This window comes from Eumetopias jubatus, unplaced genomic scaffold (genome assembly GCF_037043125.1).
Source record: "Eumetopias jubatus isolate StellerSeaLion01/CBP00866 unplaced genomic scaffold, mEumJub1_p1.0 scaffold_17, whole genome shotgun sequence".
In the NCBI taxonomy this organism is placed as follows: Eukaryota; Metazoa; Chordata; class Mammalia; order Carnivora; family Otariidae; genus Eumetopias; species Eumetopias jubatus.
This window is the reverse complement of record NW_028274823.1, coordinates 43,592,375-43,608,959: the sequence shown is the minus strand read 5'-3', so window position 1 is coordinate 43,608,959 and position 16,585 is coordinate 43,592,375. Positions and strand designations below refer to the sequence as shown.

The following is a 16,585-nucleotide window of genomic DNA, read 5'->3' as shown; positions in this document are numbered from 1 at the left end:
ATGCTTCTCCCAGCCTGCCTGGATGCCTGGTCCTCACTCTGCCTTTCATTTCAGACTACGTCAATCTGTTCAGCACCAAGTGTCATGGCTGCGATTTCCCCGTGGAGGCTGGGGACAAGTTTATCGAAGCCCTGGGACACACCTGGCATGACACCTGCTTCATCTGCGCAGTATGTTTTTAGCACGGCTGGGGGTTCTGGCTTTCTGAGAAGGGGCAAGAGGGACCTAGTGGGGCCAGGTGATCAACCCTCTACATCCCTTTTAACACTGGCCCACTGATATGCTGATCATTTTTATTCATTTTTTTATTTTTTTAAGATTTTATTTATTTATTTGAGAGAGAGAGCACATGAGAGGGGGAAGGGTCAGAGGGAGAAGCAGACTCCCCGCCGAGCAGGGAGCCCGATGCGGGACTCCATCCAGGGACTCCAGGATCATGACCTGAGCCGAAGGCAGTTGCCCAACTAACTGAGCCACCCAGGCGCCCTATGCTGATCATTTTTAAAAGCTGCCAAGTACCATGATGCTGGATATGTGACAGTCAAGCAAAGTTTATTACTAATAATTACTTCTAAACCAAAGTGGCTTTGTTACTCTCCATTTCATTAAGGAAACGTCAAACCAGCAGCTTGTCTCACCAGGAACGCTCTGAGTAGTTGGGAGCAGCGAATGATGCTTCGGTTAGAATAAAGAAGGATGGTTTCCTATGATTATAAGTTGCTTTAGTTATGATGAAGTGATTCAAGGGTTTCCCCCCAAATTTTCACCATGAAACACTAGATTGGAGCTTGTTGACCCATTCTATGAAAAGCTGAGATAACGTTTCTTTTGAGAGAACTTTTAGGAATCGGGGCTATCATTTTATTTTCCTAAATGGTCTTGCTCCTGATATGTAGTTGCCAGGAGATAAGCCCTAGATGACCTGTTAACCATGTGCCATCTATTTCTCCTGAACAGCCAGGTCATTTTTCCCATGAGATTGGCATTTTCCTTTTGAGGGCTTTGGGTTGGGGGCAGGGTGGCGCGGACACAGCAATGAGCTCACTGACATTAGGACTCTGCCTTACATTTAGGAAATATTCATCCCTGAGAAAGGCCTGTGATGTGAGTCTGCAACTGACTGAACTTTATTTGGGAAAATTAATGTGCCACTACTGTGTTTGTTTTGTTTTGTTTTGTTTTGTTTTATCAGAGCTGCTCAAGGTAAAGTGTGGCCATGTATCAAATATCCATGCACTTTAAACTTGAACTATTTTTATAGGCTTATGATATAGGACAACCCTCATCATAAAGGTTACTGCAACGCACCTCAGTGTCTATACCACATCTGCACTCCACCATGCGTGAGGTGCACTGTGTTGACTTTGAGTGTGAGTTTGCTAGGCCTGCTCTAACAATGTACCAAAATCCGATGGCTTCAAAAACTGAAATGGACTCTCTCATAGTTCTGGAGGCTAGACGTCTGAATTTAAGATGTCGGCAGGGCTGTGCGCTCTCCCCTAGCTTTTGGTGGTTTCCAGCAGTCTTTGGTGTTTCTTGAATCACAGCTGCAGAACTTCAGTCTCGGGCTCCATGGTCCCATCGCATCCTTCCCTCTGTGTGTGTGAGTCTTTGCATGGCTTTCTCTGCTGTGTGTGTCTGTCTCTATATGCTTCTCCTTTTCTTATAAGGACACTGGTCCTACTGGATTAATAGCCCGTCTTACTCCAGTATGACCTCATCTTAATTTACATCTTAATTATATCTGCAAAGATCCTGCTTCCAAATAAGGTCACCGGTGTGTCCCTGCCCCGAGTAGATTGAAGGTACTGGGAGTAAGGACTTCAGCATATGAATTTGGGGGAGGAAACAACACAATTCAATCTAAACACTCTGATTTTCCAGCTTTTGGAATAGATTTTCTAATTGCCTTTTAGGGTCCTTTAAATACATCAGGTCCTCCCCTCTGAAAACGGACAACAATGTGAATATACTGGCTTTCTGGTTGTCCCCTAAAGAGCCATGACTCAGCAAGGCACATAGGGCCCTCTGACCCCAACATTCAAGTCATGGCTTGTCTGATCCTAAGACACTGCCTGCAAGTCTGGTTGCCCAACTTCTAGAAGGATCCAAGAGACTTGGAGAAGGTCCAGGGCAGACTGTGACACAGAAGGCCTGTTCTCTCAGGGCAGGCTGATGAGAGGTCTGTGTCACATGGAGAGGGTACCATGGAAAAGGTGAGCATGGGTCTGCTCCCTTGAGCCCACTGAGTTTGGCTGAGAATCACAGTGGCACAAATCCCAGAGAGAGACCAGAAGAAGCAGTAAAGCATAGGGTTGTTCAGGCCAAGATTACAGATAAGTTCTGGCAAGGTGTGAGAGACCCATAGCACTGCAGAAGGATCCATCTAAAGAAGCCAGGCAGATCCTGTCCTTTGGAGAATCAGTGTGGTGAATGAATCATTACATTTTCCTCCTAAGTGGCCCTGTGTGGCACTCACTGCCCTGTTAAGATATAGCAAAGTGGAACATGGTTTTGGTTTTAATTTTTGGAAAGCAATCTTTTGATTGGAAAACTGTGAGGGTTTTTTTGGGGGGGGGTGAGGGGAATCCTTTTCCATCACTTTATATTTCTAAATCATCTTTGATGAGCATATATTTTCTTATAATTAAAAAATTAATAAGAAAGAAAGATCAGACCTAGCTCTCCCAGCTGATAAGCTGTTTTCCCACCAGTTAGATCTCAGGAGAGCACATAACTTTAGACTAATTCAATTTAGCAAATATTGCTTGAGTTTGGGGAACACAAGAGTATTCCCGAACAAAGCTCCACCTTCAGGGAGTTTGGAATCTTGAAAGAAAACAAAGTTGACATATACAAGCAATTAAAGAATAGAACAAGACAGCCTCTCTAAAGTCCCAAGCATATAAAATGATGGCTGAGATGGGGCCCCTGGGTGGCTCGGATGGTTAAACATCCAGCTCTTGATTTCAGCTCAGGTCATGATCTCAGGGTCATGAGATGAAGCCCCACATCGGGCTCTGTGCTGAGTGTGGAGTCTGCTTAAGATTCTCTCTCCTTCTCCCTCAGCACCCCCTGCTTGTGCTCTCTCTCTCTCTCTCTCTCTCAATAAAAAATAATAAGAAATATTAAAAAAAATAAAATGATGGATGAGAAGGGCTATGTGGGTTGGGGTAAGGGGTTAAGCTCCTGTCTGGGGGCTGGGGTGAGGGGTTAAGCTTCTATCTGGCTTCAGCACTTGAGTTCCAATGGAAAGGATATGGAGCCTATCTTTAATGGGATAGAGATGACTTACTGTGGCCTCTCTTTTCCTCTAAGTCTTGTTGGGTCTCTAGCCCTTCCCCACTGGTGGGGGAGGGGAGGGCAGCAGTCCTAGGGGCTGCCACAGCTGGCCTACGTCATTGCCTTCCAGCACTGTCCATGACCACTACTCCTTCCCACCCAGGCCCTGATGCCACTTGACCATGCAACCTGGGGCTTGAACCGTCCCCGCTATGCCATTCCGCTGAGTAGTCTGGAGGCCTCACCAGGAAGCCACCGTGCATCCCACACAGAGTCTCCTAGCCCAGGACACTGAGCAAGACCTTTTTATGATATTTTCTGCCCTCAGCTCTATCTTATCAATGAGCTGCCCCTAGGCTCTGGCCCGTCCTCACTTCTGGGTCTTTAGTCTCCCAACACACTGTCCAACTTATCCCAAAGTTCTCACAAGTAACCAGCACTGTCCTAGACTAGGCAGGGTCTCCCAGTCAGAGCCTCAGATGTTGACAGGCAGCTCCTTGACAACTTACTCCAGAGCTGCCTTTCTATCTCCCATGAAACCCATCCTCACTGCTGGATCTTATGGGCTTATCCCCATGTCTTCACCAGCGGCTTGAGGCCACCCCAAGAGCCTCTCAACATTACTGCCCCCCACCTGGATGTTTTCCGTCCCTTTTTTAGGTCGTTGGTTTCCAGGGCCCATTGTCAGCCCTGTGTGATCGCAAGTATAACATTCTCAATTGGGCCATGAGGTACTTGCACGTGGGACCACTGTGATGCCACTTTTCTTTCCAACTGTCTTGGAGTGGTCACATGCTCACTGAGCTAAGCTCATCTCAAGAGGATGATTTCTCTATCCTCATGCCTTCTGTATGTGGGAACTCTCCCTGCTGTCCTCCTCCTCCTTCTTTAGTGGGGGACAGGCAGAGGGAGAGGGAGAGAGAGATTCTTAAGCAGGCTCCACTCCCAGCATGGGGCTTGATCTCACGACCCTGAGATCATGACCTGAGCTGAAATCAAGAGTCGGATGCTTAACTGAGCCACCCAGACACCCCTACCTACACTTCTTCTGATGTCAGTGTCCTGGATGTGGTCCCTACTTCTGCTCCCTGTTTGATATGTTCAGTGCCCTCCATGAACCTGGGGCTCATCTCAGCCTATGTGACTTCCCAGCTGACTCTGACACATTGGCATACTGCCTACCCAGGGCCAGCCTACATACTGGTAGTCCAACAAACTTGGAGGGCTACCTCAATACAAGTCCCGTAAGCCCAGAACAATTTCAAGTAAGCCTAGCCCCGCTCTGTGGTGGGGTATGGGGAAGATGAGCTAGACCTAGGGTCTTGCAGACCTGGACACCGAGTCCCAGCTCCACAATTTGCTAGGTCTGTGACTTAAGTGGGACGCTTGGCTCTATGAGCCACAGTTGTTCCCTTGTGAAATGGGGAAAAATCATACCTTCCCATAAGTTTTTGTGAGAATTAAATGAGATCATGTATATAGAGTGGCCTCCTGCTTGACCCGTAGTAGCCTCAACATACATCACTTAGCTTTCTTCTTTCTGTGACGTCTCCATCTTCAAACTGCACTCATATTTTGTCATCATGGGGCTATATAATTTTGCCTCTATTTCTTTTATATACTATCTCCCTGCATACACTTTTCCATATTTGATTGATCTTTTTCCTGGTGGCATTCCATTGGAAAATGTACTGTAAGAATCTACTTGGTCATCTCCCCATAGAGAGACATTTTAGTGGTTTTCAGTTTTCACTTGGGCACACGTTGTTCCGTGCAATCGTTTCTGCAAGATAAACTCCTCCTGAGTGGTACTGGGCAGACACATCTTTACAGCTCCTCTTCAGTGTTGCCACATCCCTACAGAAGACTGAGCTGATTCACCGAGTGGTGTCCCTAGCAGTGCACAAGTAGGCCTGATTCCCTTTTGGCATTGTTGACTGTTGACTGATACTTTTTTTTTTTTTTTTTTTTTTGCTTTTGCTTTTTGGCTATAGTCTTCTAAGGTTAAAGGTACAAGTGATTGAGGGGTTTTGTTGTTGTTGTTGTTGTTAGATTAATAGATACTTAGGGGTCTCTCACAGAAGTTTTAATTTATTTTTTCTTTAATTATTAGTGAGGATAATCTTTTCTGATGTGTTTGTTAGTTTACTAATGGTATTTTCTTGGATGTTAATCACCCCCATGGCTATTGACTCATGATTTTGTTCTGGTGTCTTGTAAACTTTGGACAGCATCCATCGATCATCTTCATCTTGTATATTTTTTTGTATTCCATTTCATTAATTTGAGTTTAGTTCTGTATTCCTCTTTGGAAGTCTTAAATGTTACGTAGTTTGATTGTCTACTCTGCTTATGTCATTAGGAATTTGTAGCGGGGAGAGCTAGGCCCACCTCATGCCTGTCTGTCCTCTGTCCCAGGTCTGCCACGTGAATCTGGAGGGGCAGCCATTCTACTCCAAGAAGGACAAACCCCTGTGCAAGAAGCACGCACACGCCATCAACGTGTAGGGAGCCCAGAGCGTCTGATGAGGACAGGCCGGGAGCTGCTCCTGCCGCTGACAATAAAGGATTCAAGGAGGCTGACGTTTCTTTTTGGGGGAAAGGGGGAAGACAGGAAGCTACTGAGCCCTTTTGAAGTATAATTTTAGTCCTTCCTTCTGCACACAGATCGTGTATTTGCATAGTTCAGACTAGAAGCCAAATGAAGATTCCTCAACCAAGCTAGTAACTAATCCAAGGCTGGAGTGGTAATTCAGATGCTCAGGACAGAGTTCCAAGAACTCCAGAGTGGAAAACAAAAAAGTCATTTTCTCGAAGCGATACCCTTCCCTGAGGTCACCAGAGCAGGGACAGAGCTCAGAGCGGTTATGGAGAATCTGGAGTATGCGTTGGAGTACTCTAGAGCTCCTCTGGCAAACAGCACGAAGTGCTCAACAGTACTTGCTGTGGGGTATTTTTAGAGCCATAGCTGAGGGCTTGTTAGCTGAGACCAATTGGGCTTTCCTCACCAAAAAAGGAAGTGTTATTCCATTGCTAATGTCATGGAGCTACCTCTGCACATCAAACTTCAGACCTTCAACAGAGTTGAGCGTTCCGAGGGAGTCCAGGCGTCTAGGAGGTGTCTTCTAGGAGCTGCGGGGCAGTTGACAGGGATTTAGGAAGGGCTCTGGCTCATGCTGCAGACATCTCTGGCTCACATCTAAGACATCCTATGTCCCCAGAAGGTTTAGCTCCTTTTTGAATTGTGATGGGAAAGTGGAATTGGGTTTTTCCAGTTTTGCTTTGCTGTGTGTGAGAGGAGATTTTAAAGTGACTCTGGGTTGCGTCTAGCCTTTGTTTTGCTTTATCAAGTTCATGAGCATGAATGTCCCGGTCTTGTGCATGTATTTCGCTCCCAGTCCTGTGACTTGCTCTCTTATGAAGTCTTCCTCAGCGCCCCTTCCCCCAACAGGCATAATGACCTGTGGACAAGAAGAGAGAGATGGTGTCTGAAACAGGATGGCAGAATAGGCTGAGAACATGCCCAAACTCTGCATGGAGAGAGGAGCCTTACTTTCTGCCAGCCTCAGTAAAAATGCCAGTGTTGGCAGCACCTCCCACCTCAGATCTGCACCATCCTTCTCAAGTGTTGCTTTCAGTGCCGCACACCGATTATGTGCAGGGATGTCGGCCATTGGGAGAAGAAGAGGGACTGATAATGTACTCATTTGCCATTCGGGCCCATGGTTTGAAAATATATGAGCCAAGTTGATCTAGAACTTATTTAAGTATTTATTGAAATAGACTTGGGTCTTCAAACTTCTTTAAAACATTAGTTATAGTTTGGGTTAAGTACGCATTTTAAAGCTGTTTGGTGATGAAGAGAGCAGCTTAGTTTCTGAGGCTGGAAATGGTACATTCTCTTTCCCTTCAGGAAGCACTGTTATTATACTCATTGAACAAGGCATGGAAGCAGGCCGTCTGAGGGGGTGTTTCTCACTTGAACACAATAGTTAGGAACTCTTCCAACTCACTGCTACTCTCTCCTCACTCCTGTTTTGGATTTTTCTCTTTGCATGTTTTATGAGAATGCATTAGAACATTTTCTTCTTCTGAGAACTGAGGCTTCCAGGGGACTGCCTTTCTACCTGAGTGTGTCCCTTCTCCTTGAGGGAGAAAGAAGCAGCAGGATGCGCCCCTAGCAGGAGGCCCGTGCTTTTTTTCCAAAGGTGAAGCCATGTTCCGGAGGGAGCACCAGGAGGGACTTAATTGTGCTCCTACCACGGGGCCCTTCTTTACCTGTGGTGCAGTAAGAAAGTGAATCTAAAGTACCAGGCAGTAAAATCTGCTGGGAGTGGCTAGAGATTTTTCAGGAGTTGCAGACAAGTACCTTGGAGCATTCTGTTATTTTTGGAAAGTTCAAATATACAGGGATAAGAAGGTTGCTGACTGTACAGAAAAGCTCTAGGCAGGTTTTCTCTTAAAGCAAAAACGAAAACAAGAACACATTTTCAGAGACTGGTCTCGAGGAAAGGAAAAACAGTTCCCAAGAGTTGTTTCTGAAAATATCTTTTAAAAGGGTTTATGCACACAGGACACACACATGCCCGGGCGACCATTAAAAAAGTACATGATAATTAAAAAGAAAAGTGAAGCATCTCAAAGAAGGACTTCATCATGGTCATTTACTGAATCGGTTTTTCTACATCTCAGAGAGAGTGAGTGTCGATTCTGAGGGACTCTTTTATTTACCGAAACCCAAAACAAACAAAAAACTATTTTAAAGGTAGAAGGAGAAGAAGGTAGTTTTGAATATGGGGTTCCCTCAGTGTTTGCAAGTTTGGCGTAGCTTTGGGGTTAAGGTTGTATCTATCTCAACATCAGGGATGTCCTAGGACACCAAACAATTTCTAATAGTTCCTAGTGGGGAGCACACTTCAGATCTGCCGTTCTTGTCTCCTCATTTAACACTTACAAACATTAACTTTTTGCAACAGAGTGATTTGTGTCTGCAGTGTTTGTGTTAGGAATCTAGCTTTTATAATGTTAGCTTTTCAACCCAGGTACTCTTGCTTTGGGATTTTTTTTTTTTAATTTTAAGATTTCAAAAGTGGAAAGTAGTGCGGTAGAGGTGTGCACAAAAATATTTTGCATGTTTGTTTGTTTTGGGGTTTTCTTTGGCCTGTGTGAATTCTACTTTTTAGCACAATAAAACCTAAAACAGGATGTGCAAATGCTGATTTTTCTGTGTAAAGTTTTTTTCACATGACACCAAAAGTAAATTATTTCTAAATGGCTGCAAAAAAAAGTTTGCGGCAAAACGAAATGTCCTACAGAGAAGAAACATATAACTCACTTGCTCTGTTTGTTGGCTGTGTGGCCCAACAGCAGTTTAATTGCCTTGTTTAAACAGACAAGGATATGTGAATAATACAAATGTTTTGCATACAAAGGGAATTTACCGGGTAAATAATAAAGTGAAGACCGGGCTTTGCCTTTTCTTTATGGAAAGGTTTATTTATTTCGCTACTAGGTGATTAAGTATTTCAGATTTATTTATTTTTATTCTGTTCTAAATGGCTTCATTTCTAGAAAATTTTCTTCCATGTCTTTTGTTTTGAAATAAGCTCAGAGAAAAACTCTTTCATGGCACTTTTTTTCTTTTTTAATAGGGAAGACCTTTCTGAGGATACTATGCTTAACAAACCCAATTCACTCTGTTTTTGTTTTGTTTTTTGAAGATTTTATTTATTTATTTGCCAGAGAGAGAGAGGAAGAGCACAAGCAGGGAGAGTGGCAGGCAGAGGGAGAAGCAGGCTCCCCGCTGAGCAGAGACCCCGACGCGGGACTCAATCCCAGGACCCTGGGATCATGACCTGAGCCGAAGGCAGACGCCCAACCATCTGAGCCACCCAGGCGCCCCTCAGTTCACTCTTTGTTAAGGTATTCTGTTTCCAGGCATTACTTGAAAAGAAAGAGAACATTTTCATAATTTATTTGATTTTTTTAGCACCTCAATCAGATTTTTGAGAGTTGTGCAATTGCAAGAAGGAATAAGATATTATTTTACCACTTTTTAAAGCTATAGCAATTTAGATGGAGAAAAAAAAAGTCTCATAGAGTCATAGAATGTAAAGTTGGAAGGAATCTAAGAAATCCCCTGGGCATTTTCCAGATGTGGGAACCAAGAAAAGGAGAAATGGCTTTCCACTTTTGCCTCGTTGCATCCGAGAGAGCAAGATGGGTCACCAGCAGCTGTACTGGAGCCATCCGAGGAAATTTGGCCAGGGTTCTCGTTCTTGCCGCGTCTGCTCAAACCGGCACGGTCTGATCCGGAAATACGGCCTCAATATGTGCCGCCAGTGTTTCCGTCAGTATGCGAAGGATATAGGCTTCATTAAGTTGGATTAAGTGAACTTCCTTGAATTGGTCATCCAAGATAACCTACGTTAACTGCAGATAACCAGGATACCTACTTTAATGTCAACTCATTGTACATAAAATAAAAAATACTCCAATTAAAAAAAAAAAAAGAAAGAAATGGCTTTCCAGTACACACGGTCAGCTGGGGAGGCAGTCGGGGGCCATGGACCGAACACGGACTTTGACGTGTTAAGACCAGAACTTAGATCAAGGCTGATCTATTATCACCAGGGTGACATTGGGGGAGTGTCTCTCATCCCTCTTGAGAGTGAAGGTAATAACACCTGCCTCACAGGCGTTTTGAGAGCTAAATGCAATAGCTTTTGTTAGAAATTACAACACAAATGTTAGTGACCATTATCACCAATGGAGTAGGGTCAGAGCCCAAGGCCCTCACTCTTCCTTCATTTTCTTAACTCCTTCAATGTGTCCATTCAGAAAAAAATGCTTTGGGAAAACCTGCAGCAAGTATAAATATTACACAAGGAGCCTGGAAATATGAAACACCTGGATCAAAATTTGGTATAATTATCTTGTACCAGAATTTCTGCCCTTTTCACAGAAGAAAAGTTGTTTATTCATTTGCTCATTCGTTCATTCTTTCAACAGATATTTTATTGAGCACCTGCTATATGCCAGGCACTGCTCTGGACACTGGGAACATAATAGTCAATAAAACAGACAAAAACTGTTATTCCCATGGAACTTAGATTCTAGTGGTTTGGAATCAGCAAAACAAGATAGTAACTAACTTGTGTTGGATTAGTTCTGAGGACAAATATTTGACTATTTAAAGCTGCTGTACAGGTTAACCACTGGCATTCAGCTGGATTTAGGCTCATTGATGATAAAGACCTGGCATGAAGAATAGGTTCTGGATCAAATCCTAGGAAATGGTTGCATATGCTCTTCACCCTAGAGAGTCACAGTACACATACGTGAGCTGCATGAGTGCTTGGTCCCTTAATAAAGAAACTTGCTTCATTTATCAAAGCACAGAATATGGGACTCCAATTTCGAAAACACTGCCTAAAGTTTGGGTTTAGGCTTTCCTGATTCTAGCTTTCCCAGGACAATCCTGACAATGTTAAGAATTTTTCTCAATGTTCCACTCACACGCTTAAATCATTTCAACAACTTGGGCAAAGTATGTTGTTGTTTTTTAAAAATAGATTTAATTTTCAGAGCGGTTTTAGGTTCACAGCAGAATTGAGCAGAAGGGACACAGATTGCCCAGATACTCCTTGCTCCAACTCACATTCAGCCTCCCCCATTATCAACAACCTCCCCACCAGAGCAGGACATTCATTACAATCGCTGGACCCATACTGAGGTGTCATTATCACCCAGAGCCCACAGGTTACATTAGGGTTCACTCTTCGTGGGGTTGACACATTCACATTCTTTGGGGTTGAACAAATGTATTATGACCTTCCAACATCATACAGAGTTGCAGTAAGAACCCTCCGTGCTGCACCTGTTCATCCCTCCCTCCCCCTTAGCCCCTGACAACCACTGATCTTTTTACTGTCTCCATAGTTTTGCCTTTTCCAGAATGTCATAGAGTTGGAATCACACGGTATGTAGCCTTTGTAGGCTGTTGGCTTCTTTCACTTAGTAATATGCATTTTAAGTTTCCTCTAGGTCTTTTTATGACTTGACACATCATTTCTTTATAGTGCTGAATAATATTCCAGCAATATATCTTTTCATTCCACAAACATTCAGTGAATAGCTAGGCTCTCGTGTAGGGATGGAGGATGAAAATCCAGACAAGGTTCCTGCTTTCACAGAGCTTACGCTCTCGGGGACAAGACAAGCAATAAGCAAGTATACGCAATTAGTATAATTTGAGACAGTGAGTGCCATGGGAAAATAAAACAGAGCACATTGTGTTGGAGGCCAGAGTAAGATACTTGTGGCTGGGTAGTTGGGGAAGACCTTGCTGAGGAGGTAACATTTGGGCTGAGGTCTGAATGATGAGAAGAAACCAACCATACCAACGTTTGAGATAGAATGTTCCAGATGGAGGAAAAAATACATGTGGAGTCTTTAAGGGAAGGATTTTGGCACAGTGAAGGCCCAGGCTTGAAAGTACAAGGAGAGGGCAGTAGGAGAAGAGGTGAGGAGCACAGAGGACCTTGTAGGCCTCAGTAAGACATGCCAGGTAGTGCCTTCAAATGCCTGCCAGTTGAAAGGAGATAAAATAAATATTTGACTCCAACAATTTCCACTTTTTTTTTTTAAGATTTTATTTATTTATTTGAGAGCGAGAGAGAGAGAGCACACAGCAGAGGGGAGGGATAGAGGGAGAAGCAGACTCCCTGCTGAACAAGGAGCCCGATGAGCTCAATCCCAGGACCCTGGGATCATGACCTGAGCCGAAGGCAGACGCCTGACCGACTGAGCCACCCAGGCGCCCAAGAACTTCTAGTTTTGATAGAAGAATACATTTTACTTTTCCTGAGGTGCCCAGGTGGCTCAGTTAAGTGTCCGACTCTTGATTTCGGTTCAGCGTTGTGAGATCAAGCCTCATGTTGGGCTCCACGCTGGGTATGGGGCCTGCTCAAGATTTTCTGTCTCCCTTTCCCTCTGTCCCTGCCCACCACCCCCTCCCCGCTCACGTGTGCTTTCTCTCTCTCTCAAAAAAAAAAATATATATATATGTATATATATATTTTATTTTTTTTACTTTTCCTGTAATACTTTTCACTTGAAAAAAAATTTGAAACTGTTCATCAAGCAGTTCTGGATGAATATGCCAAAACTGGTTCCATGCAGTTGTCTAAAGTCTGGGAAGCAGATCTGTGTAGATATGGCACACATTGTTTTCTGAAATCTGGGAAACAGACCCACGCTTGTATATGCACCCACACAAATTGCACACACACTTTATGCTTTACTTAATTGGAATCATACTATACATACTGTTCTAAGATTTGCTTTCTTTTAAAAACAATTTATGTTTTAACTATGAACTTCACTGTTTGATCCTACTTAAACCTCTATAGGGGCACCTACTGGCTCAGTCAGAGAAGCATGTGACTCCTGATCTTGGGGTCATGAGTTAGACCTCCCAAATGGGTGTAGAGATTATATAAAAAAATAGATAGGGGCTCCTGGGTGGCTAAGTCATTGGGCGTCTACCTTTGGCTCAAGTCATGATCAAAGGGTCCTGGGATCAAGCCCCACATCGGGCTCCCTGCTCCGCGGGAAGCCTGCTTCTCCCTCTCCCACTCCCCCTGCTTGTGTGCCTTCTCTTGCTGTGTCTCTCTCTGTCAAATAAATAAATAAAGTCTTTAAAAAAATAGATAAACTTAAAAAAAATAAACCTCCATAAAATACATATTAAGGGTTATCTAAGTAATAATGATCCCAAGTTAATGTATTTACTGAGCTTATGGAATAAATTCTGCCATGAATTTTGTCAAGGCCATCAGCTACTTTTCTGAGCCATTCGACATCTATGCCTTCCATGTACTGCTCTCCTGAGATCCTCAGGCTCACATATCCAGATTTGGCTCTACTGTCTCACCTGGATATCCTACAGCCATCTCCAAGTCTGTCTGTTTCATAGGTTGGAGGAATGGCCATGGTTGGGTTCTTCCTATTTTTTCTCTTGGTACCCTTTAGGTACAGTGCTTGGTTTAGGAAGTGGGTTTGTGAACCAAACCAGAACAATCAGAACCTTTCCCTGAGATTTTGTTAAACCTGGAGCTTGGAGAGCAAGAGAGTCTTTTCTCTCACTGGTCATTAAGCGGGAAGAATGTTAGTCCAGAGGCCCTGTGTTCCCTCCTGTGCAGAGAAAGTCTGTCTGCCCTAGGAGAGAATGAAGCCAACAGACACGGAGAAGCAAAGATTAGAAAGGAGAAGGAGGGAGTGTTCTGCCAACATGAAGGCTCCTGGATCTAGTCATTCCTGAAGCTCCACACCTATCTGTTTCTTGATATAATAAATTTCCCCTTGATCCTTGAGCTTGCTTACATTGGGTTCCTGTCACTTACAACCAGAAGAATCTCAACTAATACGATGCCCATGCTAAATTCAGGATGGTAGGGGGGACTTGAAGCCCCCATCATCTGCCACTCATCTTACCCATGCCACCCCATCTGAACAGACAGAATGCTTATTTTTGCAAACATAGTTTCGAGACCAATCCCATAGTCCTGCTGCCCTGTACCTCTTCTACACAGGAATTCTAGACCTGGCACTGACTGAGTTTACCACCCTACCACCCAGCCTGCTTCTCCTTTTGTATTGTGTCTTTCAATGAGTGACAGGTCCCACCCGGTCACTGAAACTGGAAATCTGGGAGTCATCCTATGTGTTTGTCTTCTTCCACAACTGCTCCTTCTGACAAGAGTTACTACAGACTGCCATATTTATTTCCTGATCTGTCTTGGATCTATTCCCTTCTCTCCATCCTCAGGACCCTTCCTGCCTCCAAACATCTCTCTTCTAGTTATCTCCCCAGTTTCCTGACCTTGCCTCCATCTGGCCCCCCATCTACTGCTAACCCACACCCCACACTACAGGTAGTGAGATCTCTTCAAAAATAAATCTGGCCATGTAGTGGTCCTGCTTAACATTCATAAATGGCTTCCCATGACCGCACAATAGAGCCCAAACTAACCCGCATACAGGACCCCACACACTAGCATCGTTGATTTCTCTAGCCCCTTAACCTGTCATGGACTTACCTTCTCTTCTGGGCCACCCTGTGAGCCAGCATTCCATCCTCAGTCCTTCCACAACACTCTGGAATTTTCCCATTACTTAATAATTGACTGTTTATGTAAGTCTTTCTCACCTGTTTACACAAGAAACAGCTATAAACAATGGCTATTTGGAGCGCATTTATGGGTTAGCCAAACTGTGAAAACTCTGAACACTTTTCCACGGCAGCGTATGCATCGGATTATCATTTTTCTCCCCCCTACAGCTAGGCAGGATACTGGCGAGATTTAGAACTGAAATGGCAAAAGGATGCCATCGTTGATGCAGCCTAGCTGGGAGTCGAGTTCCTTTTCTCACAAATCTTATTAAAAAAACAAAACATTTCACTAAGTAAATTCTTAGCGCTGCATTTCCATTTGCAAATCAGCTGTCCCCTTATCTAAGCCAAGCTCAAAGTCTCGTTGATGCATAAAAGCAGGTATAAAGAGACTATTTCAAAATAATTTTCAGATTCGGGGAGAAGCCAATTAACAGAAGTCTTATCTTTTATTTCTAATGAAGCACTTTGAAGGCCAGAGGCTCCTTGCATTTGCAGAATGGGTGCCGGGCATCCAGTGTGTGCCTGCGGTCCAAGATAGAAGGCCAGTAGGGAAGGCAATTCCGTCCTGAATGTTGTCATCACTACAGAGACCCCTGCAGAGTTTCCTTCCATACTTGTGACTTTTCGGTGAACGGTAGGCTAAGGAGGCTCTGAAGAAAATTAGGCAAAGATTGAATAAGAACCTGATCCAGTTTGGGATCCAGGTTTTGTGGGGGCCCATCTTTAAGAAAAAGAGTATAATAAAATTCCAAACATCAAATTAATTATAAAACCAAGCAGTCATTTAAAGTGAGAAGAAAGAATCACAACAAATGATTGGAATCATGGGATCACTAGGTCTCTTTCTTCTGAAATCTCTTTAGGCAAGTTATCCGAAAAGTTTTTCATAGTGTTTCCTGATGGCAACCTGACTTCCCTCTCTCAATCTAGAACATTCCGGCAACTCTCAACATTCACAGGGGCCTTTTGAAAGTGAGGGACCCTGAAGCTTAAGCTTCATTAGTTTCCAGATAAAGACACCCCTGGACCCAGGCCAATAGAATGAAGGACACAGCCATTTGGGGACCCTGATTCCCTGGCTCATGCTCTGGTAGGAATCGGCAACATTTGTCCAGGGCTGTCTCTGGAACCAGGACCAAGACATGCCTCAAAGTGGGGAGACTAAATCAGATTACTGAGTGAGGCAAGGCTTGAAATGGGCCCAGACTCTACAGCCTGTACCTCCTAATAGGTGGTTGTATCTGTCCACCCTCTTCTTGAATATTTCTCATTTTATAAGCCCAGGTTTAACGTGAAGGTAACTGAGGCAGTAAGTAAGCTGTGGAATGGTATGGTAATATTAGGTTGGAGGTTTAGGAGGAAGGACCAGAGTGTTGCAGAAGAAGCCCCAGGCACTGGCTCAGCCTGAGCCATGGGTATTAGGTCCTTTTTGAGTAGCTTGGAATTATTAAAATGGTAAGAATCATCTCTTAGCTTGTAGATTAATAACCAGAATGTGACTTCAGAAGAAAGTAAAGAAGCCTTTTCTTACATGCACTTCCTATGTATCAAGCACAATGCTTGGCACTTTATGAATCTTTTCTCACTGAATCTTCATAACCCTGGCAGGTGGGGAAGCCAAAGATCAGATAGGTTAAATCCTTTCCCCAAAAAGTACAACTAGAATTTTCTTTCCATTAGGCACTCAATGCGAAGTCCTGTCTGTTATATAGTTGCAAAATTCCTATCTTGAGTGGAAATACTATATTCTCCTCAAAGTACTGGGAGAAGAGAGTTGAGTTCAGGTCCACATTCATGGAGTCTCTACCTGGAGGCTGGCCTCATGCCATATAGCTATGTATTGTGATTGCAGAGGTAAATGAGGAACAGTCCCTGCCCTCACAGAGCTCACAGTCTGGTGGAAGAAACTGACAAGTTCCCAAGCAATTCCACTGTGCTATGGCAATAAATGTTTCTCCAGCTTTTCTGCGAAGCAGACCTAAAAGCAAAGGACCATCAACACAAAAGACAACTCTTAGGGACCCTCTGCAATTGTGAAATTTCTTTTATAATCTAATATTTTAGCTTAAAAAGGGTATGCCCTTTGCTTTAAGTCATTTATTATTAGGCAAAACTGCCGCCCTG

General features: G+C 43.9%; 2 protein-coding genes across 6 annotated transcripts in view; both read left to right on the top strand.

Moving 5' to 3' along the window:
* The window catches only part of LDB3 (LIM domain binding 3), a 58,843-nt gene extending 53,053 nt beyond the window's left edge, over positions 1 to 5,790 (top strand). For all 5 annotated transcript variants that reach the window (XM_088020187.1, XM_028098693.2, XM_088020186.1 and 2 more), the window contains 2 exons: positions 55 to 170; positions 5,701 to 5,790. In XM_088020187.1, the coding sequence (XP_087876313.1) occupies positions 55 to 170; positions 5,701 to 5,790 (206 nt within the window). The remainder of the gene's footprint in view (positions 1 to 54; positions 171 to 5,700) is intronic.
* Positions 5,791 to 9,478: 3,688 nt separating this feature from the next.
* LOC114205311 (small ribosomal subunit protein uS14) lies at positions 9,479 to 9,788 on the top strand. The gene has a single exon (XM_028098694.2). The coding sequence runs from the start codon at positions 9,502 to 9,504 to the stop codon at positions 9,670 to 9,672; it is 171 nt and encodes a 56-aa protein (XP_027954495.1). The 5' UTR covers positions 9,479 to 9,501; the 3' UTR covers positions 9,673 to 9,788.
* The last annotated feature ends 6,797 nt before the right edge of the window (positions 9,789 to 16,585 follow it).